General features: G+C 33.0%; 2 protein-coding genes across 9 annotated transcripts in view; one reads left to right on the forward strand and one right to left on the reverse strand.

The window, feature by feature from the left end:
* LOC143233529 (cell adhesion molecule Dscam1-like) overlaps nt 1-12594 on the forward strand; it is a 122566-nt gene extending 109972 nt beyond the window's left edge. For 4 of the 6 annotated variants that reach the window (XM_076469838.1, XM_076469839.1, XM_076469843.1 and 1 more), the window contains 3 exons: nt 6779-6866; nt 9988-10100; nt 11368-12594. In XM_076469838.1, the coding sequence (XP_076325953.1) occupies nt 6779-6866; nt 9988-10100; nt 11368-11420 (254 nt within the window). In that variant the 3' untranslated portion in view covers nt 11421-12594. The remainder of the gene's footprint in view (nt 1-6778; nt 6867-9987; nt 10101-11367) is intronic. The other 2 variants (XM_076469841.1, XM_076469842.1) reach the window with 1 other exon arrangement.
* A 9564-nt stretch (nt 12595-22158) lies between these two features.
* Nucleotides 22159-26778, reverse strand: part of LOC143233533 (tetraspanin-9-like) — a 106381-nt gene continuing 101761 nt past the window's right edge. For all 3 annotated transcript variants that reach the window (XM_076469852.1, XM_076469854.1, XM_076469853.1), the window contains exon 3: nt 22159-25633. In XM_076469852.1, the coding sequence (XP_076325967.1) occupies nt 23835-24830 (996 nt within the window). In that variant the 5' untranslated portion in view covers nt 24831-25633 and the 3' untranslated portion in view covers nt 22159-23834. The remainder of the gene's footprint in view (nt 25634-26778) is intronic.

Below are 26778 nucleotides of genomic sequence, written 5' to 3' on the forward strand. Positions count from 1 at the left end.
CAAATGAAAATGTATAGAATGCTGATAAGATTTGGTATTGACGACACGTGCAAGATATTCCAATACTTAAACACCTTCAGGCTAGTAGTTTATTTCTGCCTTTACCTGTGATACCTGTGATGGGCAGAGCACAAATAGTCCATTATGTAAATTTGTGCTTAACTTCAAATACAGTCTTTGTAACCACTGCACGCAAATTAATGCACAGTTTTTTCTATGTGTCCCCTTCGTAACTGACTGAATTAAGATAGGAAATGCAAATTTCCTCGGACTGTGAATTTGAGAATTCGAGGCTGTGGATGTGCCTTTAGAGATTGCTATGAGCTGAATTTTTTGATTGTTTCTTTTTGGAATTGAACAAACATTCTGAAACAAATAAATTAATTAATTAACCAAATTAAATACATTTTTCATATTAAAAACATATTATGTAATCTGTTCTCCAGATGCTTAGCGGTTAGTTTCAAGACTTGTAACACTGAAATTCGGGGTTTAATTCTGTGAAATCTTGCGCTGAAACAAACAGAAATTCTATACTCAAACACCAAAAACCAAGATACTAACATCAAAAACTTTCAAATTAGAATTTCCAAAAACAACTGTTTTGGAAATAATGTTTTTAACTTTCTGCAAAAAACAAAACAAATTTCATACGAATATTTTGTAGTCTGGGCACACCTCAAGCTAGAAAACTCCTAAACAGTAAGAATACTCGTTAGAACCATCGGTCGTTTACTTTAAGCTACAAAACGCCTAATTTGTTGAAGCTTCTTAGAATCCTAGGCCTAATACATTTCATAAAACATTCCATTAAACTTAATACGTTCATTATTGATTTCAATGCTGAACAGCTATACAGATCTGAAAATATTATTTTTGTACAACTCTGGGTATAAAACTCGTAATTTTATGAAGTTACTTACAGAAACATTAAAAAAGAAATCATCGTAAGTAATCATAATGCTTACTAAGTGTTTTAAGCCTAACGTACTAAGAATACAGGTACAAAAGAGATAAATGAAATTAATATAAAAATTAATTAATTTTTATTTACGTAATCCCAGAAATAAGAACTACCAAAATTATATATTGGTTTGAAGATGTGGTTTAAGAGCAGACAAAACAGACTGTATGGTGTGATCATCTCCGTTAATTACAATAAACTACCATAAATCGGTTCTCTGTGAAAAGAAAGTATAATCCTCAATAACTAGTTCAGTCGTATGCTTTACCAAAAATTCAGTAAATATTTGTTGTGTATCTGTTTATATTAAATTATACTAGCATTTCTGCTTTTAATATTTGTTCCATTTAAAAATACAGAAAAGCATTTTTTCTATATTAACAATTATTATGCTTTTATAGGTGTGTGTATATACATATATACATGTATAAGTAACACAACAGTTATGTTGATTTTAACGTCCAAAAGCAAGACCTGAAAAATAACGCTTCTCCTAACCCTTGAAGATGTTTCAATGTAACTTGACTAAATAAAGAAATTATTTGTAGTTTTAAACACAAAACTACCCAAGGGCTATCTGTGCTACGCCCACCACGATTATCGAAACCTGGTTTCTAGCGTTGGAAGTTCACAGACATGCCGTTGTGCCATTGGGAAGGGAGGCATTACACAAAAACATCGGGCGTATGAGTACACCGCAGAAAAAAGTGAAATGTAGGATACTCGAAAAAGGTATCTTTAGATATAGGACCTACACAGCGATGTAGATACGTGATCTGTCAAAATTTCCTTTGATATAAATACTCAAACCCAGATATGACATTTAAACTACCATTCACAGTTACGACAGAAAGTGTTCGTACCCCTGCGTCCCGAGTGTGGTTTTGCTCATAACTTAAAAAGCATCACGATTAGGATAACAGAAGTATAATATATTATAAATATTATACTAACACATATTTACATAATTTTGTATGTAAATTAAACGACAAATAAACTGTTTATAAACAAATAACCAAAAATAGGAGGAGCAGAAAGTGTTCGTACAGTTCAGAACGCGTGAAATACTGATATTCCCCTAAAAATGTTCTTTAGTTTGGCGAATAAACTACATTATACCATTCCAGACCTAGACACTGGGTTCATAATTAGTGGAATTTAGCCAGCAAAAAATGTACTTCCGGCGATTTAGCGCCATTTACGTCGTTATCTGCTTGGTTATCATGGCGAACAGGAAACAACTGTCCAGTGATTTAAAAATTATTGTAAAATACAAGTCTCGTGTGTCTCTTTCCGGTATTGCTACGCAACTTAATGTGCCGAAATCTACTGTTCAAAGCACAAATGCCAAGTTTAAGTTTACAGAATCAACTGCTAACCTCCCTCGTTCCGGACGCCCCACCAAAATTCCAGAGAGAACCAAGAGGAAGATTCTCAGAGAAGTTAGTAGGAACCCTCGTTTAACACGTAATGACATACAGAAACTGGTAAGGGAAACTGGAGTTGAAGTAAGCACCTCTACAGTTACGAACATGTTACGCTCTTCTGGGTTCAGAACATGCCATCCTCGTAGAACTCCATATTTAAAGCCTGTTCATTTAGAAGCACGATTGAGGTATGCAAGAAAGCATGTAGATAAACCCTTTACCTATTGGAAGAGTATTCTTTGGTCAGACGAGAGTAAAATCAAGCTTTTCGGCCACAATGATGTTCGCTATATTTTCCGTAAGAAGGGGAACGAAATCTTCCAAAGAACACCGTCCCTACACTTAAACACGGAGGTGGCTCGATCATGCTATGGGGTTCCTTCAGCTCTTCTGGTGTAGGCAGCCTTCACCGCGTCAACGGAATCATGAAAAAAGAAGAGTATGTCGATATATTAAGCACTTATATCAAGAATTTGCTTGGAACTTGCGGCTTGGGCGTCATTGGATCTCCAGCACGACAACGACCCTAATCACATACCTAAATATGTGCAATCCTGGTTGCAGATGGACCATATAAGCGTTCTGGAGTGGCCATCGCAGTCACCCGATCTAAACCCAATTGAAAACGTTTGGCACGAGTTGAAGACCAGGGTTCATCAGCGTCATCCGAAAAACTTACAACAGTTGGAGGCCTTCTGTAAAGAAGAATGGAAGAAAATACCAGTCAAGTACTGTCAAACGATCATGGAGAATTATGAGGAGAGATTGCGCCAAGTAATTCACCTGAAAGGCTACACAACTGACCATTGAAGTAGAGGCACGAACACTTTCTGCCCCTCCTATGTTTAGTTATTTGTTTGTAAACAGTTTACTTGTCGTTCAATTGACATAATTTATGTGGATATGTGTTAGTATAATAATTGTAACAATATACTATACTTTCATTATCCTAGTCGTGAGTAGTTTTTTCCTCATAACTTAAAAAAGTATCTCTTAATTTACGTATAGAGCCAGTTACTGAAAAATTGTTTCTCGTAATAAAAAAATTCAAAATTAAAAAAAATTATACATATTAAAACAACCGCTTAATTGTTGTGCCTTTTAATCCCAAATTCATAAATATATATACACACATTTAATATATTTTTAAGCTCGAGTGATGGGTACGTGATCATGCACTAGTCTACGTTGATATGATAATTGATGTCATAGATTATATTTCTCAATTAGTCTTAGCTGTAAAAACAGCTCTTGTGGATTCATGTTGCAGATAGAGTTGTTTGTTTGTTTGTATTTATAATGAAATATGTATCTTTAATTTGACATTAAGCTTCATGGTGTAAATAATATTATTCAGAAAGCAGCAATGTTCGATAAAATGTAAAACGTGAATTGTAGTAAAAATAAATCAATAAACTAAATTATTCTGAAAAGAAAAAAATACTTTGATTACCAGCGTTCAAGAGCTTTAACGACCTCAAAACACAAGCAAAGAATACGAAACAAATCAAATTCATTTGAAACAAGAGGCACGAGATACAAACGTTACGTACGTGATATAAACAAAGAAACGGAATGTTACTGATAATTAACTGTACTCGAATGGCACTGATTCCAAATGTGTTTGTTCCGAGTATTCGTCAAAGTTACACAATACTACCTACGCAAGTCATTACTAATTTTAAACTGATAAAATAAAGGGAAGGCAAATAGTGAAGCAGTGAATAACACCAACCACCAACTCTCAGACTGCTCTCATCAAATAGAGGGATTTGCCCCCCCACACACACACACACAATGACGCTTCCACGGCTTCAAAATGCATAACATAATTTGTTTTAGTTTGTTTGTTTTTTGCAGCGAGGGGACGCAAAATATAGACATACGAGGCTCTGTTAAGTGTAGGAAAAAACTGACTACAGTTTAGGCTATGTGTTGGTATGAAGAAATAAAAGTTTGTTGTTTTTTAATTTCGCTCAAAGCTACACGAGGGCTATCTGCGCTAGCCGTCCCTAATTTTGCAGTGTAAGACTAGAGGGAAGGCAGCTAGTCATCACCACTTACCGCCAACTCGTGGGCTACTCTTTTACCAACGAATAGTGGAATTGACCGTCACATTATAATGCCCCCACGGCTGAAAGGGCGATCATGTTTGATGTGACGGGTATTCGAACCCACGACCCTCAGATTACGACTCGAGTGCCTTAACCACCTGGCCATGCCGTGCCGGAAATAAAAGACAGTTAACTATTAAAATGTATTAAATTTAAGTTATCAAACTATAAATGCATCAAAACCTAACTACGGTCTTTATCATAAAAACGTAGTAGTCTAACCAAAACATTTGTCAGTTCTATTACAAATGACATTAGTTAGACACCAGGAAAATGAGTATATAGTGCTTTTATAAAAATGTTAAGAATTTTAATGTGTTTACTCTTGTGTCAAAAATTATATATACACATATTAAGATATATTAAAAAGAATTAAAATATTTGGTGTCAAATAATCAACATATGTATTTTTTTTAATTTCCAAAATAACCTGATACATTTAACAAAGCTTCAATTGGTGTAAAGCATACTCTTTCTCCAATCACCAAGTTTCATAAACGTCCGATCATTTTTTTTTACTGAGTTAACAGCCACAATTGTGTGGAAAGATAGTTTCCATTCTTAGTAAATAAGGATTTTTTTGTATTTGACCATCTAAAACTTAACCACTTTTAAGCTGGGTTATAGTTCAAATGTACACCAATTTTTGTTCAAATCAATTTAGCCATTTTCGAGAAATCGTGCTGATAAACAAACACACAGAGGTGAAAATATAACATACACCAATTTTTGTTCAAATCAATTTAGCCATTTTCGAGAAATCGTGCTGATAAGCAAACACACAGAGGTGAAAATAAAACATATACCACAGTAAGTGAATAAACTCCCACCGAATGACATCATTTAATCTAGCAACATCAGCTTAAATTAATTAAATATTAGCACAATCAGTGCATCAACTTACACCAAATGTACATCATCATTTAATCTAGCAACATTAACGTATATATATTCATTATTAACCTAGTAAGTGAATCAACTCCCACTGAATGACATCATCATTCAATCCAGCAACATTAACTTGAATTTCCTATATACGATATAGCTCTTTCGTTAATTCCCATTTATAATATCAGATACATTGATTGGTAATATTTAGTTTTGTGGTTAATGACAATAAGAATTTGTTGTTATCATACGATTTTTCTTGGAGATATAAAATTAATTCCGATTCAGAAGTGTTTAAAACTTTATATATACAGTTTGATCGGGAGTTTTACAGTAAAAAATAGAAGTAATTAAACGGAGGGAGATTCATTTAATCTGATTCTGACTAAAAGAATGTCAAGTGCTACAGTGTGTGTTTCCCCCTCTTTTTTCACATTTAACAACTGGCTTCTATAGCTTGTTATTCGCTAGTAGTTTCAAGCACTTCTAGTTTATTTCTGAATTTTTGTTTTCTTCACCCAAACGTGGGATTTTGGTGATGAAAATAAATAATCCGGGAACATCTAATCTCTTCTGTGAAATTCTACTCTCTCTCTGCACTATCCAATTTCACAGAATTCACGGCTTATCTCTACTGTTTGAGAGAGGGAAACATATAGATAAGTTAGGCCTTATGTTGTGGTGGAACGTTGGATTTAATGTTTGAATAACATGCGACTGTGGCGCCTTAATATTTAATTATTAATTATTATTCCAACTACTAGCCGGTAGTTTATTTCCTTCACCAAAACGTGTAATTTCTTTGAACACGAGGAAGAATCCGTGAATAACGTAGGAACCTGTTCTATGATTCGCTACTCCCTTTGCAGTAGACTAGTTTCGCTAAATTTACGGTTTATTACAATTGCTCGAGAGGCAGAAGCAAATAATATATCAGTCATTCCAGTTTATTAAAGTGGTTAGTAGGTGTCCATGGCAGTCTATTTTTGTAGGTTTTCTTTCTTGCTGTACCCCTCTATCTTTATTCTTTATTTTCTACTAAATAAAACTGCTCGCTTTGGAAGCTTCCTTCTTAGACCACTGTTTTCTTCGCTGACTGCAGTATTAAATCTAAATATTTCAAACGATGTATACTTAATAATGAAAGAACTCTTATACGTGTATGGTAATATGTTTATGCTCAAATATTTTATAGAATTTGTATTTACAAAGCCGTACCTAGGGAAAACTGAACCGTAAACACTATTGTAACTAGAATCACATTGTTTGGATGTTCTTATCAGGCCTATATCTGTCTGCGACTAGTTTATAAAGTTACACTAGTAAGCGTGTTTCTTTGCATAAAATATTCTATTATATGAATCTTATTTATGTGTTTTCAATAGCTGTTCAGGAAGGTCAAAACCTAAACAGAAAAAGTCGGACTCAGGGAGATAATAGGAAAAGAGACCGAAAGCGGGATTATGAGTATGGGTGGGTAGTCTTTAATATTTAACAATAATATATGTGGAAAACTTAACTAGCTACTTTTGGTTTCATTTTTAAATTGAGCAACAATACATTTTAGCTCTGTTAAAGTCACCAATCAATAGCTTGATGTTCAGTGGGGAACCTAACAAAAATACAATAACTGAAACTTTTACAGTAGGCAAGAAATGAATTAGACCCATCGTGCCAACATTAAGAACTTGTTTCTCGTAATAGTCCTAATAATATATATAGGTTTAAGCATAACTTTCGAGAGAGAGAGAGAAGTGAATGTCGGCCGTTAGAATAATGGTAAGTTTACAGACTTATAACGCTAAAATCAGACGTTTGATTCCCGCGATTGGCACAGTAGATAGCTTGGTGTGTCTTTGTATAACTCAAACAAAGAGAAGTGTGTATTTACGCTAAAATAAGGTAAGGAATTACAATTTTTTGTTAATGCTATGTTTATTGTGTAAAAGATCAAAATGCACGGTTATTTGATTAATAAGACAAACTTATTATAATTATTCATTTTTTTCATTTTCTTCTCTCAAAGCTGAGCATTCACGATGTTGAATCATTTCAAACGTCAAACTATAGCCCCCTCCCCCAGTAGTTCATTGGTCGAACAACAGTAAGTTTAAGGGCTTACAGCACTATAAATCTGGGATTCGATTCCCCACTGTTGCCACAGCAAATAGCTCAATATGGTTTTACTCTAACAAACCAAACTAAATCAATCCCACCAGTTGCTCAGCTGTAAGTCTTAAGGCTTATAACGCTAAAACCGTGTTTTGGTACCAGCGGTGGTTCATTGTACAAACATATCATTGTGTAGCTTTGTTCTTAAGAAGAAACATATATGAAACACGATTAATGACCTATACAAGAAACATACGAAACAAGATTAATAACCTATACAGCTTTACAGGAGTATATATACTTTAAGTACTTTAGTATTTACTTAATTAATAAAGTGCATACCACAAAAAAAAACTGGTTTGATTTGATAACTGTCTTATTTTTAGCTGCGGCATAGTGGCTCATAGAACGGCTTCGACTTTGTTTTTGTTGTTTTCTTCAGGTACAAACACTTATCTCTTAGTTCCACCTCCTGATCGATTTGAGATCCAATTTCTGTTGAAAATTCTCCGCTTGTTTTACCTTATGCTTTCTTTATGCAAAAAGCGCAACCAAAGTCGAAATATCTCGTTCATATGCTATATTATAACGAAAGTTGCTCGCCGAATCTCAACCTGAACTTATTAAGTGTGTTCCAAACATTTTAATTAATGTAGCTTTACATGCAGGCTCTTTATATAACAGAAACGTTCTTGTTTATTGAGTTTCTAAGAAGTAAACACTTCATTTAAGACTTGAACTTACACATTCAATAGTAAGATGAGGTTATTTCTTCGACTTCACGCTTTCTTAAGCCTGACATTATAATTTCTAATCACAAACATTTATGGCGGTAATATAAAATCCACAAGTCTTAGACATGGATCTCAAACGTGTAAAGATACGTTCTTAGTTACTACACCAAACGTGTATTTAAAGTTGTTACTGCCTTGAGTTAATGCATTGTTACACACGATATTTAACAGCTGTGTGATCAAAATATTCTTACTAAATATATCAGAATATAAAAAAATACATTGAAAATTATTTATTTAATGGAAACAGCTCATTATATGAAAGTGTGTAATGCCTTAAAACAAACACTTACTATTATTAGCAATCATTGATTCATCACTTTGAAAGCCTGGTTGTAATCGATGCATTCAACCATAATCTCAGTAACGCCTCAAGAACTGCAGCTAGAGTGAGAGATTTGTCCTAAGCTAGCAACATAAAATAACCTTTATAAGTGCAACAAAAATAATATATAGATACATATATACCTATTGAACGTTACAACCAATACTTTTGATCATCAGGAGACCGGTGCTAATGTTTTACAAATCCTTCGTTTCTAGCCCTACATTAAAGATATCCAATAACAAAAAAACATAACACCTCTACCGCACGCCATTGCCGACGAGGCCTTTTGCTTAATACCAAAGCTCGTAATCAGGTCAGCTGGAAGTGCAATAGACAATGTCTTAATCTTGCGATCGCGATGCTATTACGTTTCTTCTTACACGAAACCTGTAGTCGAGAGTCACTAATGAAATACTTGTAAAAGTAAAAATAGTATCTGTCTTCTTGTAATGTAGAGTTGTACAATTATTAATCAATAGAACTGGCTTCACCAGCTTTGTATAACTTTACAAACGTGTAGCAATACATACATTGTTTAACGTGATATCTAACATATGGTTAAAGTTACAGATGTGTAATGTTTCATACGACTCCAAGCACTTCTTTAAAACAAACAAACAAAAAGCATCTCATGATGTTGCAGATAGTTACCAGTGTTTTAACATTACAGGTATTCAGTTATCTTATCTATCATCTGTGTTTGAAGTTCAAACATTAACTGTTATTCTTTCTAATCACGACACCTAATACCTAAATTCAATTCATAAAAATCTGGCGTCTCTGTTGATAGTTGAAGTCCACACAGTTATATTCCTATCTAAAAAGTTGGAGCTTGGATTTCGGAACTAACAAGCTGGTTTAAATCTGTGCGTACCAAAAAATATTCCCAACACTTTAAACTGTAGTTGGTTTAAAAAAGTGACAGTCAATTCCTTAATGTAGATAGCGAATGATTCTGACTTGCGGCCTTCCCTCTGATCAGCATTCAAAATTAGGGATGGCGGGAAATTACTAAGTTGTTCTGACATAAATACCAAAACAAAATATAATTACATACGAATATTACCAATGAACTGAGTTGACAATTATTAACAATGATAACCTGTGAGGTCATGAGTTTAAATATCAATTATTAACAATGATAACCTGTGAGGTCATGAGTTTAAATATCAATTATTAACAATGATAACCTGTGAGGTCATGAGTTTAAATATCAATTATTAACAATGATAACCTGTGAGGTCATGAGTTTAAATATCAATTATTAACAATGATAACCTGTGAGGTCATGAGTTTAAATATCAATTATTAACAATGATAACCTGTGAGGTCATGAGTTTAAATATTTATTTAATTGAAGGAGTTCTGGTAACGAGTCCGAGGAAGAGATTCGAATCACTACCAACAGAGGTCGCTTTAAAGAAATTGACCATGACGTAATTCATGGATCAGAAACGGAATGCGATCGGCAATGTAAGTAAATGATGGTCTTCCAAAGTAACCATTTAGTCATTTTTTGTTTCCTTTACGTCATCTTTATTTTATAAAATCTGAATAATAAACAACCAATCATTTAATGTAGCTTTTACTTGGTATTTTCAACTAGATTCTGGAGTTTGAGAGTTGAGTTTATCTTTGATATCACAAATTATTCCCCTACTCTCAGTTAAGGCTTGTCATAATAATGACAGTCAACCCCTCATCATGGATGGGGGGGATAATAGGGTACTCTTAACTTGCTGCTTTCCCTCTGGTCAGTAGTTCATAATTATTGATACGTGTGGACAGTCTTATTAACTTTGCCCTAAATGTGGAATACAATTAAATGGACTAAAGTTCTGATGTATTAGAGTTCCAGTCTGTGAATCAAGGTGTTCAACACTTTGTACCTCTTGTAACTTTGTAGGCGTTATAAGTGTGAGACTCAATCCTCTGTTCAGTTAAAATTAGGTACCAAATAATGTGCGCTGCTAACCACTTGCTCTAGATCTGATTCTACAGTTCTAAGTTAGAGACAACTAAACCTGGAACGTAGGGACACCTGACCAAGTTGTTTGGTTCATTTAGTTGAAAATTACAAATACTAAATTAAAATCGAACTAATATCTCTTATCACGGGTTTGCTAGTTATGATAAAACAAACTCTAGCACTATGTGGTTTCATATTTTGTTGAATTAGAATTAAACCTCTGGAATTGTTAAATGTTCTATTCACACAGCCGCTACAAAGACAAACTTACCTGTTAGACTAAAGAACGTTTCATTCTGGTTCTTAAAAGCTCAGGAAACCGTACTAACCTTTCTTTTATTACTTAATATCCATAGTGATGAAATCCTCCCCCTGGTGGTTTAGCAGTAAATCCGAAGACCTATGTCGCTAAAAATCTGCTTTTCATGCCCTTGGTGGACACAGCAGAGATATTCCAATGTTTATCTTTGTACTTAATAACAAAGAAAAAAATCTTCAGTGACTCGGTTATACATTAGAGTACTTATAACTTTAAAATTCGAGGCCCAATTCCTGCAACGGGTTCAGCGTATGTAGCACATTATGCAACTTTACACCTAAATGAGTAATCAAACAAGTACTGATAAAGTTCCGTTTCCTTCCCCTAGACAAATTTTTTTTTAGTGTACTCGCAAGTCTTATTTGATTATTAAAATAAAACCCAGAATAACAACTAAAGTTCAATACATCTTGTTAACTGGCTTTAGTTTTCATTTGTTCTTTTTTCTCTAGGGAAGAGTGTCCGACAATCACGAAACCATCTTGACGATGTCCACGTTTCTTAAACAGACGAATCTGCATGGACATTTGTGAAATGCCAATGTTGCTAATCTTGGAAACATTACAGTTATACCTATAAACGTATATATTAATGGAGGAAACTTTGATTTTATTTGAATATTCTTTGAAATGGCGTAAAATTGACCAAAGTAGATGTTTTACATTGAAATCAATCTAAAAAAAAAACGTTTACTTAATTAGCATTTCTGATTTTTATTTTGTTATAATTACATGCCTATTTCTAGGTTGTTAATTCTTTTTGTAATTATGTGCTAGCATTTCGAAATCTGTATTTTATTTATTTATATATTTGGGTTTTTAGGTGAATGAAAGTTATTCGTTTTGGTAAGCACACGGAGTTCCTTGTCTCGTTTAGGATGACAAACCGAACGTTGCAAAACGGATCTTTGAGTATCATATAATCCCACGAACCGATTTTGAGTTTTCTAATTTTTAATGGTTTTATTTCAATAAGCTTCAAATAACACTCCATTAAATTTAATTATAATTTGAAGTCATAAGAATTTCCATCATCACAATTTTGTAAAGTTTTACGCGATGGCAATTCGTTAATGAATAACTTTATTAGAAAATTAAAATAAGAAACCAAACCGTTGTGCATCTCTCCATGAATTAATATCATTCGTTAAATTATTTCTTTATTTTACATTCCGTTATTCAAACGAAAAAAACAAACAAAATTTTAGATGTAGGGGTTTTATCTGATCATGGTTCCGTAGTGGCAGTTCTTTATTTAATAAATCTTTCAATATCTATCTAATTACCTTTTAAGTAAAATTATTCACGAAATACACTTGTACTTCTCATTATATAGCTCGATTGTGTACTTGAAATATTTTCACATACTTATGCTAGTAATTGTTTTCATTATATCTATTATCGCTATTTTCTAATAGATGGAAACGCTATATGGAAATGGAATGATTCCGAAAACTATTTATTAATTGTTTTACAAAATAAAGATCTCTGGAATTTTGTGATATAATGCAAACAACATATTTGATATTGTACGTAATATTGTATTAAAATAACCTAATGTATTCAGTAATTTTATAGAATAATATCAGTCAATTATAATTCAGGCTTACTAAACTAGCTTATTAAATATACGTACATGAGATTTATAGATGTAAGTTATTCAATAAATGTTATAATTAATTTCACTCGTTTTTTGTTTTTCCGTTGAGAACTAATGTTATTTACATGAGTATATCTTATTTTGATCTTTGATATGAACAGGTTGCTATTCTGTTTCCAAACAAAAAATATAATCACTTATGCCCAGGTACCATTTAACTTTTTTAATCGTTTACAACCAAATGAAAACTTTTGCTATTAACGCACTACTGATTACAAACATATTTTTAAAAACCTAATGCAAATTATCTGTTTTCGTAAGAGATTTAAAGTAGCTTCGGCCATTTTGATATTTGCCTATCAAACGAAAATTCATAAAAACTGCCCCTCACACAATCTTGTTGGTATTTCTGTCTTTGTATCTGTAGGTGGACATATTGTACCTGCTAGTTATTGTCAAGTGAGAAACGTTCGTTCCTAAAAATGTGTTAACCAAGTGTTTATGTCTGAATGATACAGGACTCTTTGAACGTGTCTCATTTATAAAACTTTTGTGACACGATATTCCCACAATGTAGAGAGATTTACTTCATATTTTAAAAATCACCACATTTCTTGCCGAGGCCGAGCTTTTCTTATTATAATTGAACATTTGTTATCATCGTATTTGACGATTTTAAATAAATAAGCTACTAGGACATCTGGTAATTATAACAAGAAATATTTTATGATAATCTAAAGTTGTCAGCATTGAAAAATATATACAATAAAAACCATGATGTTCATCTTGGTTTTAAAGTTCATGTCAAACTAATATCAAGCCATATTTGTTATCATTAAAACCAAGAATAAATTACATAAATAGGCTTAAAACAACACGAATAATATTGTATTGCTAATTCTAACAAATAAACCTGATTTGTAAGTGATAGTAATTATAATTCAGTGCCAAATTTGATTCACACCCTAAAAGTATTTGTTTTACCGGCCTGGTGAGAAATGGTATTAACGCAAAGCCTCATCGGCATTGGAGATAGCAGATGTATATGATTGAGATAGTATAACATATTCTTTTTTGCTTTCACTCATGGATTCTTACAACAACATTTTTACGTAACACTGTCAAACTATTTGAATTGAATAAGATGTTTCATGTAGTATTTATCAGTTGACCAAGGTGATAAAACATGAGTTAATGATTGACGTACTGTGTTACAATTTGGAAGGCCCAAAGTTGGATCTTCGATTGCTGCCTAACACTTTCCGCATTATCAGTTGTGAGAGTGTTATAACAGTAATAGTTAATCCCACTATTTGGCTGTGAGAACTGTTAACAGCTCCGAGTTAAAGATGGTTTTTGCCATGACCTTATGAATTTCTGACATGGCTAATTAGCCTAAGTGTTGAAAAATAAAAATGACACTTCAGTAAAAAACAGATTAAGCATCTTTGTTTAAAACAACAAAATTAAAAAACTGGTTCATCTCACTTTCGTTAGTTTTAATTCTAAAAACATAACATTACGTGTGACGCTTTTTTGAACAAAACCATGTCATAAAGTTTAGTCACCATTATGTAAGTTATTTAGCGATCTACTACTTTTAGGGTTAAATATCAAAGTTAAGCTAACACTAACCATTTGGTTAACAATAGCATAGTGCTAGCGAGACGGTTGAAACTAAAAGGCATAAGTTAAAGATGCTATAAACCATAGTATTTTTTAATTAAAACAACCATACAAACAAACTTACCTTTTCTGAATGAAATAAACAATACTGAATTGCTATAATAACCAAGAAATAACTGTAATCCTAAAATATTTTGCTCAACACACGCAATCAACTCTTTGACAGTAATACTCATGCGTATGACGTAACGAAACAATAATGTGAAACATTATTCTTTTCATGTCTTTGTAGATTGTGTGTGTTGAGCAAAATATTTTAGGGTTACAGTTATTTATTGATTGCGTTAATTGGCGTGTACTTCAGTACAGAGTTTGAAATAATTTGTCATTTTCAGTTTTTAGTGTTTCTACACGACAACATATGTTATTCTTTGGACATATCAAAACTAATCAAACCGATGTGTCTTTAGAATTAGGCCTTAATTATATTTTTAACACTATATCGTTTATTTAATATTATGTAGTGTCTACACCATAACAACTGTTATTTTAAGATAAATAATTTTCTTTTAACGTGTCATTACATCCTTGGTTTTGCTTCAATTTAAAATTCACAAAATTTATTTAAAATAATTCCTAGAGAAACAAAGTAAGAAAATTAATTAAAACCAAATTAATATTTTTATATTTAAAAAATCAGAAAAAAGTAATTGAATTTTATAAAAAAGAATGATTTCAATAAAACTATTGATACTATAAAAAAATACAGTAACTCAGTAGTAAGTCTGAAGGCTTACAAAGCTAAAAACAAAATAAAGCAGAGAACAATATTTCGACCAACTTAAAAGGTTGAAATATTGGTCTGTTTTAATAAAAGTTTTAATACCCATATCAGCCGTCTTCAGATACATTGTTACTTCAAGTAGGTTTCTTGTTATCACAAGGATTTCGATACCCTTAGTCGCCAAAGCAGATATATCATGTTATGAAGCCTTGTGCTTAATAACAAACAATTGGTTTGTTTGTTTTGAATTTTGCGCAAAGCTACAGGAGGGCTATCTGCGCTAGCCGTCCCTAATTTAACAGTGTAAGATTAGAGGGAAGGCAGCTAGTCATCACCACCCACCGCCAACTCTTGGGCTATTTTTTTACCAATTAATAGTGGGATTGACCGTAAAGTTATAACGCCACCCCACCCTCCGCGGCTGAAAAGACGAGCGTGTTTGGTGTGACAAGGTTTCAAAACCGCGACTATCAGATTACAACTGTAGTGCCTTAACCACCTGGCCATGCCGGGCAATAACAAACAAATACACCCGGCATGGTCAAATGGTTAGAACACGCGACTCGTAATCTGAAGGTCGCGGGTTCAAATCCCCGTCACTCCAAACATACTCGCCCTTTCAGCCGTGGTGGCGTTATAATGTACGGTCAATCCCACTCTTTGTTAATAAAAGAGTAGTCCAAGAGTTAGCGGTGGATGGTGATGCTAGCCTTGCACTACTAAACTAGGGAAGGCTAGCGCAGATAGCCCTCGTGTAGCTTTGAACGAAATTCAAAACAAACAAACAAAAACAACAAACACCCAAGATTTACCAAGGAACTAATTATAGATATTAAATTAATTACAGTCGTACCCCCAGTGGCTCAGTGGTATGTCTGGGGACTTACAACGCTAAAAACCGGGTTTCGATACCCGTGGTGGGCAGAGCACAGATAGCCCATTGTGTAGCTTTGTGCTTAATTCAAAGCAACAACAATTACAGTCGTTTTCTTTCATCAGTGACTCAATGATAAATCTTATGGCTTATCACGCTGAAAATCGGAGTTCGATAGTCGCGGTGAGTACAAAAAGATAGCTCAATGCGTAGTTTTGCGCATAAAAAAACTAAACAAACAAAATTCTTTTTCATCTAATATTGAGTACGAAAGAGAAGAGTCACTGATGTTATTTATGTAAGATACTAATTAAGTATTAATGTGCAGGATTTTCTCGGTCTGTTTTTTTTTTTTACAAACTGTGCTTACTCATGGTCACATAATAATTATTGTATTCGTATAAATACATTTATCTTTTCCACCGAAGAGAATCGAACCTCACAATTTAGCATTGCAATAACATAAACTTATCTCTTGTCCACTAACATTGAATTCCATTTTACTTTTACTAACATTCTGATAACTTCTACTTAAACTATTACAAAACGAGAATTAGGTGTGTGTGTGATTTGCTTTTTTGTTGTTGTTGTTGTTTGTTTGTTTCAGCTTGTGTTTTGGTTTACATAACATTTTTTCTTTTATTTATGTCCGCAAATGTATTATTCCTTCTTACTTTTTTTAAATATAAAAGCTAATATATACGTTTTATTATATTATGCGGTCTTACACTCAGTAATTACGCGTAGATCTAACGTTGCATTGTCCATTTAGGCTTAGTGCAAAATATCTTGACAACACTGACTACGTGTTTCCTTAGTCTTAAAACAAAAGGATCAATCGTCTTGAAACATAAACAAATAAATTAAAACTGTTTGGCGTTGATGTGTGCCTCGCTTCACTACCATGTCAGGTTTAGAACAATAAGTACAGTAGTACTTGTTAGAAAATGTATATTATATACATAAGTAACTAGTGTTGTTTCTCTGTGCATGCCTATGGCTCTTGCTTGGGAAACACATGATAAGAAATGCAATTTATAATAGAACTGTGATAAGTAACTAAGCATACACCTTTTATTCTGTTTAGCATTCAGTTTGTTTATGTGTCCTCAAGCACAAAACTACACAACAAGCTATCAATAATTTGATCACAGCGAGTATCGAAACCCAACTTTTAGCGTTATAAGCCGTGAGACGCATTGTTAGGTCACCATGGGTTATCGCTGTTTTTTTTTCTTTTAAAGCAAAATCACAATGGAATATCTCCTGTGTACACCACAGGAAACCGAATCCCACATGTTAGCATCGTAAGTTGGTTAACTTACTCCCCATCACACCAAACATGCTCGCCCTTTCAGCCGTGGGGGCGTTATAATGTTACAGTCAATCCCACTATTCGTTGGTAAAAGAGCAGTCCAACAGTTGGTTGTGGGATGACTAGCAGCCTTCTCTCTAGTCTTACACTGCTAAATTAGGAACGGCTAGCCCTTGAGTAGCTTTGTGCGTATTTCAAAAACCAACAAACGATTAACTTACAGCATCGATAAACCACACAATTCACTGAAAATTATTTTAAAATAACTTTTGCCCATTAAATCTCGTTCAAGTTTTTCGTTACTTCTTTAAAAAGGCTTTGCTTCCATCTAGTTACAATAGTATAATGTAAATATTATTTTACCTTCAGTTACCAAAAATTGCACCTGCGTCTCGTTATTTGCTTGGTATTTTGTGCAGTTTAAATTATGATTCTCTTACGGCGGCATCTATTGGAGGTAATTGGCAGCTGGCAAACAGATAGATAAAAGAAATATTTATAACGGCTAAATAAAACGTTATCTCTAACGAGCCACGCCATCAGAAGACACGTATACAATATTTCAAACATAATTCATACCAAACTATTATATTCACGTAAAAATGTTCAATTTTAAGGTTAGCAAATTATTCACACATTATAACAGGTTATTCGTTTATTGTGATTGTTTTATCATGTCATAATTATAAAACATGCAAAACAGGCATACAACGTATTTTGTGTTTGCTCATTTTACTGATGAATTTCTGTTTGTCAATATTGAATGTCTCTGTCTATTCCATTAACGAAAACAATCTCGTTCAATATGACCCATCGAAATTACATGAAAAAGGATATTTTATCTACTTTGATTAAAATATGAATAAATTGAAATTTCTTTTGTAGATTTAATGCATATTTGTGATTATTTTCAGCATACGACCTGTTTTAAAAGAACTCTGGTCTGTTGTCTCCAGGAATAAACCATTTTACTATGTTTATAAATCGTGGTTTGTGGAGTTACTATTGATTTTATAGCCATTATTTAAATTTTCGGAGTTTAAGACAATGATTATTACGAATTTCACAATAATTCAAAGTACAGATGTTCAATCAGATTAAGATTTGTATAAGGCAAAAAATCAACATCGTCGCTGTCGTATTCTTCGCACTAATTTTTAAGAATGCTCAAATATTGTTGAATTATCATTTTAGCCTGTTAGAATGGAGATGCAGTACTTGAAAGCATATGATTAACAGCAACTTTAAAGTGCAGTCTAAACACTAGTTGTGTTGCTAGTAAAACGAAAGGATAGTACCCACACTATCACACCACCTCCAACAGCTTGCAGTATATGAATAATATAAATAGGGTTATGTACTGCGTGAAGCATTTTTCATGTTTTTACACTACACAAAAAGTGAGAAAACACAATTTATTATACCCTAAAGCTATCTATAGTTCAAAGCCTGCTCTTCATTTAATCTGTACTTTCGGGTTTCCGTATGAGATTAACACTTGTTAAACTAATTGTCGACTGCTGGTTGAAGAAGTTAATATACTGAAACTTCCTAAATTTTACAAAACTGTTCAATCATTTTTGTTTTTTACCAGTTGGCAACAGCTTATGACTACATTTTGTTCTAGTGGTAGATATATTCTCTTTCAATGTTCACTGCTAACTCATTATCCCTATCCCTCCTCGTACCTGTTGTTTTGTAGACAAATCATGATATAACTGTATTTATTTGTCAGGAGCTCTGACAAACATCTGAGGCATCTCATAATCAACCTATTTTAATGGAATGTTTTACAAGTGCTTTGGAGGAGAGATAGCCAATCAGCATAAATATATCAATAAACTGACTATAGAATTGGTAAATACAAAGAATAAACACTAATTATTTATTGTAATTAAATTATAATATTTAGCACGTGAATTGTGATTTTGGTAATTGTTATAAATCTTATTTAACCACTTTAATTAAATCGTATGTAATAAAATTTCTTTCAATAACATTTTAATTTGGAGAATGTTTAACCAATAATTTGAATGATATAAACGATATTGTACATACCATATAGAATATATTCTAACAAGAGTATTAAAAATTGTGAATATGATTTAGCTAATTTATTATTCAGCAAAATTGTTTTGTCAGTATCATGTTTGTGTAAGCAAGACCCAAAATGTCGTCATATAAGAAAATTTGTGCTACCATCTAGCGACTACAAATAACACTATTATGAAATACGGAAATAATATATGTTTAAAATAAACTCACTGGTAAACAGCTGTTTTCTTTTATACTATTAACACACAAAAATATTTTTGATAGAAATACTATTGCTGTTAAAGATTGATTGTTAAATATTATTTTAATTACTCCTTTTAAAAAATATATCACAAAAAACGTAATTATCATAATTATCATACTACTGAATTTCAGAAATTGTGAATACCAACTTTTACTTTATAACAAATAATGACATTTTGAGCAAGTTAATTTCTCATAACTACTAATTAATTATCTTGAAAAAAGGCCCGGCATGGCCAGGTGGGTTAGGGCGTGCGACTCGTCATCTGAGGGTCGAGGGTTCGCATCTCCGTCGCACCCTTTCAGCCGTGGGGGCGTTATAATGTTACGATCAATCCCACTATTCGTTGCTAAAAGAGTAGCCCAAGAGTTGGTGGTGGGTGGCGATGACTAGCTGCCTTCACTCTAGTCTTACACTACTAAATTAGGGACAGCTAGAGCAGATAGCCCTCGATTTGCTTTGCGTGAAATTCAAAAACAAACAAAACTTGTCTCGAAAATATCAAACTAATGAAACATAAATTTACATAACTGATACGTTGCAATATATATGTGTGTCTAGCATTCATAACTGTCAACAAACCTTGAAGAGTATACTAATTAATTAATTGAAAATCGTTTTAAAATCTGTCCAATTAATATCATTTGATTTGTTTGTGAATCTCTTATTGCAGCATTTATTTTGTTTTAGAAACTTCTTATAGCAATTTCACGAATAATTAACGAACCCTACTGTCCGTTAAATCCCCTCCTATTTATGTATATTATGTTTGTTGTGTTACGAATTTTCTTTTTTCTTTCACGATGATTCTATGTTGATATATGATTTTAGGCGTATATAACATTCCTATTATTATTGTGGATTATTATCCAGCAGACAAGCTGTTTTAAATGTTACAAAACTAACATTAAGACGACGTATTATCCGATTTACCGTTTATCTCAGTGTTATACATGTTTGCTTTTCAAGTTAGACAGTGGAAGTATTGGTGTGTTGTTATCGGCCTTGAAATGTTACAATTACCTTATTATTGATAACTTTTATAGCTACTGATCAGTTGATATAAGTGTAGAAAATATATATAATTACAATATCTGAAATGGTTTGTTTTGAATTTCTCGCAAAAGCTACCGGAGGGTTATCTGCGCTAGCCGTCTCTAATTTAACAGTGTAATACCAGACGGAAGGCAGCTAGTCATCACAACCCACCACCAACTCTTGAACTACTCTTTTAACAATGAATAGTGGGATTGACTGTAACATTATAACACCCCATGGCTGAAAGCGCGAACGATTCCATTCTTAAATTTTTTATCATATTTATTTGTTCAGTTTTTGTATGTCCCTTTAATGTGCAAAACATCTATGAACTTCCAGTATAACCATATCTTTGATAGTTATAACTGTTACAATAATTAAAACCACAACTACAGATTTATAAAACATGATTCTTACTTTCACCTTCAGCTATAAAGTAGATATTATATTTAATAAACTGTGATTGTGTTTTAATTATCGTTCATTATCTTTTTAATATTTTTTTATATTTGAAATTCGGTTTCAAATATTATCTGAACGACGTAATAAATAAATACGTTGGTAAAACTTATTCCACCAGGTGGACTAAACTACTCCACAGCATTTAATGTTTTTTATTGATCAAATTTTTTTGCTTATGACTTTCCAGACGATTATATGATATTTATTTTATTTTATAATATGTGTTCTGATAAGAAGGTGCTGCTATATGCCTCTTCACGATAAATGATGTTACTGATTATCGATAGAGGACGCCTGTGACACAAGAAAATGCGTTTATATAATATTAACTTGGTTTGGTATGTTTGGAATTTTGCGCAAAGCTACACGAGGGCTATCTGCGCTAGCCGTCCCTAATTTAGAGGGAAGGCAGCTATTCGAATAGTGGGATTGATCATAATAACGTCCCCGTCGCACCAAATATGCTCGCTTTCAACGTTATAATGACGGTAAATCTCACTATTCGTTTTACCAACGAATAGTAGGTACGGTTAGCCTAGATAGACCGTATGTCAAAACAAAAAAAAACCTGTTCTGATGTTTGTAAAGAAACGAAAAATGAAATTCTAGTGTAATTACATAATCAAATATTTGTGCTGATGTAAATAGTTTGGTGTGTGTTTTCTTTTAGCAAAGCCACATCGGGCTCTCTGCTGTGTCCACCAAAGGGAATCGAGCCCCTTATTGTAAATCTGTAGACTTACGGCTGTACCAGAAGGGGCATAAAAAATTTAGAAACTTACTTAGGAGTTACAAATAAAACATGATTACAGGGTTGACACAACAAGAATTTTACAACGTTTCGAAACGTTGCAAATGTGTTAAATTTATAGTTTTCATCGTTACTTATTCAAGTTGTTTCAAAGTGTGTTTCTCATTAAGTTTAACCATTACCTTGTACTTAACTACACTGTTTGTAAAGTTATTATGGGGTCATAAACAACACAATGTTTAATCATATTCCAATAGAATAACTATGTTGTCTGGTAATAATGTCTTCTTTATTTATAGGCCTCGAAGTAAAGTTTTCAGTAGTTGATATCAACAGATAAAAAATGGTTGTTGTTTTTTTAGTTATGATTTAAACGCCAAGAGCTAGTGAAACACTGAAAACAAATTGCTTAACATTGATTGATATGCCATCTTTTAAAAGTTGTAACTATAGTGACTGTTGGTTAAACCGTTAAAAATCAAGTAAAAGGACAAATTTTCATGTATTACTTTTTTTTAATTTCAAGTTTCAGTTTTCATGTCATAGAAGGCGTGTATAGAAAAACCTTATAGCGTTAACACTACTAAAAGCAAAATTTTCTTCTCTCAATATACATTTCAGAGCAACTTGATACAAACAGATTCTTACTTTGAAGCAAAAACGTAAGCTATACATAAGAACCAGTATCTCAGTATAAAAAATCTTAATGCGATAGTATGCTTATAAAAGAAATTCCAGTTTTTAGTATATTATTCTGACCAACTGCTGGTAATACTGGTAACGGTATATATACTTACATAACTCTATTATATACATAAATAACAACAAATTTTCTCAGTAAAAACAACTAGTTACTCAGAGGCCATTTGCTATAAATTATAAAACAAGTTCATTTATTCAAAGAACGTTTCCAAAGTTTTTAAGAAGTTGACAAATGACGTGGTTTCCTGTTCTTCGCGTTTTCTATTACATTCAGAAAATCAATTTATAAATTAAACAATTTACAACTTCCTAAAGGTGTCGTTTGACATTAGAACCTGGAAAAGGGTACTGACTGCTACTCTTCTAACTACTTTATCATTTCACTACGTGACTTGATGATGAATTTAGCTACTCAACTTAAAACCAGAAATTCAATGTACTGTATCATCTTAAAAAGCACTTTTCAACTGTATGTAACTTGAAATTTGAAATAGTGTTTCCAACTAGCGATATAGTTTACTGTTATTACATGTGACTAAGGAAATAGAGTTGGTAATGATAGCTTAGGTTTTCCGTAAAGGCTTTCTTTATTTCAGACTATCGATTAGAAATACTGTCAAGATAATCGAAACTTTGTCACAAAGTTAAATACAACGTGCATTTTAACTTTAGCAGTAGCCTTCCTATGGTTGATATGCGAAACAAAATTCAACTTGAAAACTCATAATAGAAAGTACAAAAGAAATATACATATATAAATAATTTGCAAATACATAAAAAATATGATTTCATAACGAGTTGTCTCAATAGATGGCACGCTAAAGCTCATCTTGACAGACGAGATCAAAACATTTTGATATCTGTCACTCTCCAATTAATTTAACTACGTATGATAAATGTTAAATACCTTCACAAACAACTTTTGTTTGTGTCTTTTTCAAAATGAATTTTCTAAACGCCAAGTGGTACAGTTTAGCAATAGAAAATAACTATATGTGACAATTAACATCACTACAGACAATAATTAACATTTGATTTTAATATGTTTCTATTAGTACAAGTCTTGTTATATGAGGTACATTTCGTTACGTAAATCATTCACGACAACACCAAACTCAAGATTACAATGATAAACGGTATTAAGTATCATATACATATATACTTTTGAAAAATAAATATCTCTATATATATCTACGTGAAATAATAGCGTTATTTACTATTTATTTATTATATTTATATTGTGTTTTAATGTACAAAAAAAATTAGGGTTTAAGTTAAGGTTTCAAGCGTAACACTTTTCGTGCACTCGAAGTTTCAACTCTAGATAATTATTTGTAGAACGAAGCAGTTTCAACAAAAAAAAAATGTTTGAAGCAATTACATTTACTACTAATGCAGAAGAGCTTCCCTTAAGTTCTTTTATCCACACTTTGTTTACATATTTCAATTACTTAAACTTGGATTCGTGATCACTTAAGGGAATTTTCAGTGTCATTGTTATTTCCGTTCGTGGCTTTATCTTTGGATGGCATTTCTGACGTCACATGATTGTTGTTCGAAGTCAGGTGATTTCCCGTGCGAATATTGGGACAACAGGTATCATTCTGATAGGATGATCCTGGAATGTGGATGTGTGAGTCGTGTATTGTTGAAGTGTCGCCGACCTCCTTCAGGATCTTAATCTTCTGGATCATTTCTCGTATCTCGTATCGCAAAATTCCTAAAAAGCACACTTTAAGGAAGGCAATAACACAGAATCCCAGCACCGACAACATGTCTGCACTGTGTCGAAACCACGCGAATAACACCTCGTAACAACCATCTTGATATACTTCGTTTAACGTGTAGATACGAACGTACCACGTATTATTCGCGAATACATTCTCCATGTCGGTTACTCCCGACTGATTTTTACAACAGCTCAGTGGCACCACCTGGTAATGTCGCAAAATGTCACGCCGTTGTCCCGAAGTCCATAAGGATAAATTAAAGTCCTGTGGATCGTTTACGCCACAGCAGTGTTCTTCCCGCTGAATGCGATCCCAGATACTCTGGTACTCAGCACTCTTCCCATATTCGGTTTGTAATCTCGTTCTCAGGTCGCTTAGCAAGTGACTAGCGATGTGGTTATAATGGAAGATCCACACGAAACCCATGATGACGTCACCTACAAGCAGCATCAGCATGAGGGACCAGTATATGTTTAACAGACGTTCGTTCAGCTTCAAAGCTCCCAAGCATCCCAAAGTTTGAAGGATACCTCCTTGAAGAATCAGGGCCAAATAAGCGTAGATGAAAGTAGGATGATGAAGGCGGATGGTGGGGAAGAATGACATTCGGTAATCGGAAAAAGTCCAAGCTGCCAAGGAGACGAATATTACAACACTAAGAAACAGAGCCAGGTTACAGGAGTAAATCCAGAACCTATAATACCTCATCGCTTTATTGAGGAACATGGAGCTCATTTGATGAGACTATTAAATAATTGTCTCAATATGTTGTAAACACAGTTCAAAGTGTTAATAATTAGTCATTACTGAACTATATAACAGATGGGAAATTGATATGAACTCAGACAGTACTGCCTTTTAAGAAAGTTGCACTAAAAACTTGATGGTACTATTTTTCAAGAGAACCTGACACAAGAATAAAGAAAGGTGTGGAAAACAGCAACGAGTTTTTAATAGCAAAATTATTTTTTACTATAGATAGCACAAAAGCGTTGGAGTGATTTTAGTTTCCTATGCGTTTTTGCTGTCGTTGTTGTTATTTTTTCAGCTTACAAAGACAGTCATTGGAAGTGTTATTTGTAGAAAGTGGGAAGAAACATAATTGGACAATTAACCACACACTGTTTAGATGTCTTGATATATAATCACTATTATTGTCCTCTACTGGTAGAACCTATATATTTTTTGAATAACTTTATCACACGTGTTGTTTTCTCTTGCTTCTAGCGACGTGCATATTGACAGCTACACTTGAAACATGTTCAGATTAATACTTATACCAAAAACAAGTTTTCTCTAATAAATGAAAAGACAATAATCCTTTTTCATATCATGAGACTTATGGGCGAAAGAAACGGCAAATCTCCGATCACAGGAAGCAATACTTGGTAATTTCTTTGAAAGACAAACCTGCACGTGCCATATAATTAGCTTCGAATGTGTTTCGCTGATGAAAACTGAATCAGAAGTCTAGTTTCATGATCAATGCGTAATATCTAACGTCTTTGTGATCTGTCGTTATTAAAGTTGTCTCGAGTCTGGAAAAAACAAGAAGAGAAGCCAATATCAGTTGATACTGGTTTAATTAAAATATTATTACTTTTTATAAGCTCGCTAACAAAGATTGTTTATCTTACGAATACATTTATTAATTAGTACTTTTTTTTACCACCAGGTCTTAATTTTTGTTAAATTATTTAAACAATTATCTTGCTTTCATGTGAAAACAAACGATTGTGCAAAGCTAATTAGGGGAAGGAAAATATTTTTACTCGAATATTCTTCTTAAATTTCTGAAGCAATTACGAACATTTAGGCAAGAATCATTCCGACGACTAAAAAAAAGTTTCGTATAACTAATCTTTTTTCTTAAAAAGTTCGAGATTAAGTGAAATACCTTTTTCGGAAATTCATTTAAAAACCTCAAATATATTTTTTTAACTTTTATATTTTAAACTAAATTTAAAATGTTTGTTGAAATTGTAAGCAAAAACATTAATGAATATGAGATATCAGTAATATAAAATAATACACATCTGAAATAAAAGGAATTAAAATTTAATAAAAAAACACAAATTTAACACTTACGTACTCACCTGAATGTAAAAGGCATTTTATTAATGTGCATTTTAAAAGGGCTTGGAAAAAGTTTGTTTGTTTGTCTTTGAATTTCACACAAAGCTACTCGAAGGCTATCTGTGCTAGCCGTCCCTAATTTAGCAGTGTAAGACTAGAGGGAAGGCAGCTAGTCATCACCACCCACCGCCAACTCTTGGGCTACTCTTTTACCAACGAATAGTGGGATTGACCGTCACATTATAATGTACCCACGGCTGAAAGGGTGAGCATGTTTGGCGCGACGGGGATGCGAAGCCGCGACCCTCAGATTACGAGTCGCACGCCTTAACGCGCTTGGCCATGCCGGGCCGGCTTGAAAAAAAAATGAGCGCTCGAGAATTGAAAATGAAATATTTTAATCGCATGCGCATAAGGTTCACGAATAATTACAACAAATAAATAAAACAAGTCAAATAAAAGTAGTGAAAAGGTTTCCAGTTTGTTTTGTCTTTCATTTTAGGCCCAGTATTATTCTATTCGATGTACATATTTAATTAAATTAAATCACGCTTTAGAATTTATGATGTTTGTTAATACCGCAGAAAAGAAGTGCTACACGCAGCTA

This window comes from Tachypleus tridentatus, chromosome 12, assembly GCF_004210375.1.
Source record: "Tachypleus tridentatus isolate NWPU-2018 chromosome 12, ASM421037v1, whole genome shotgun sequence".
In the NCBI taxonomy this organism is placed as follows: domain Eukaryota; kingdom Metazoa; phylum Arthropoda; class Merostomata; order Xiphosura; family Limulidae; genus Tachypleus; species Tachypleus tridentatus.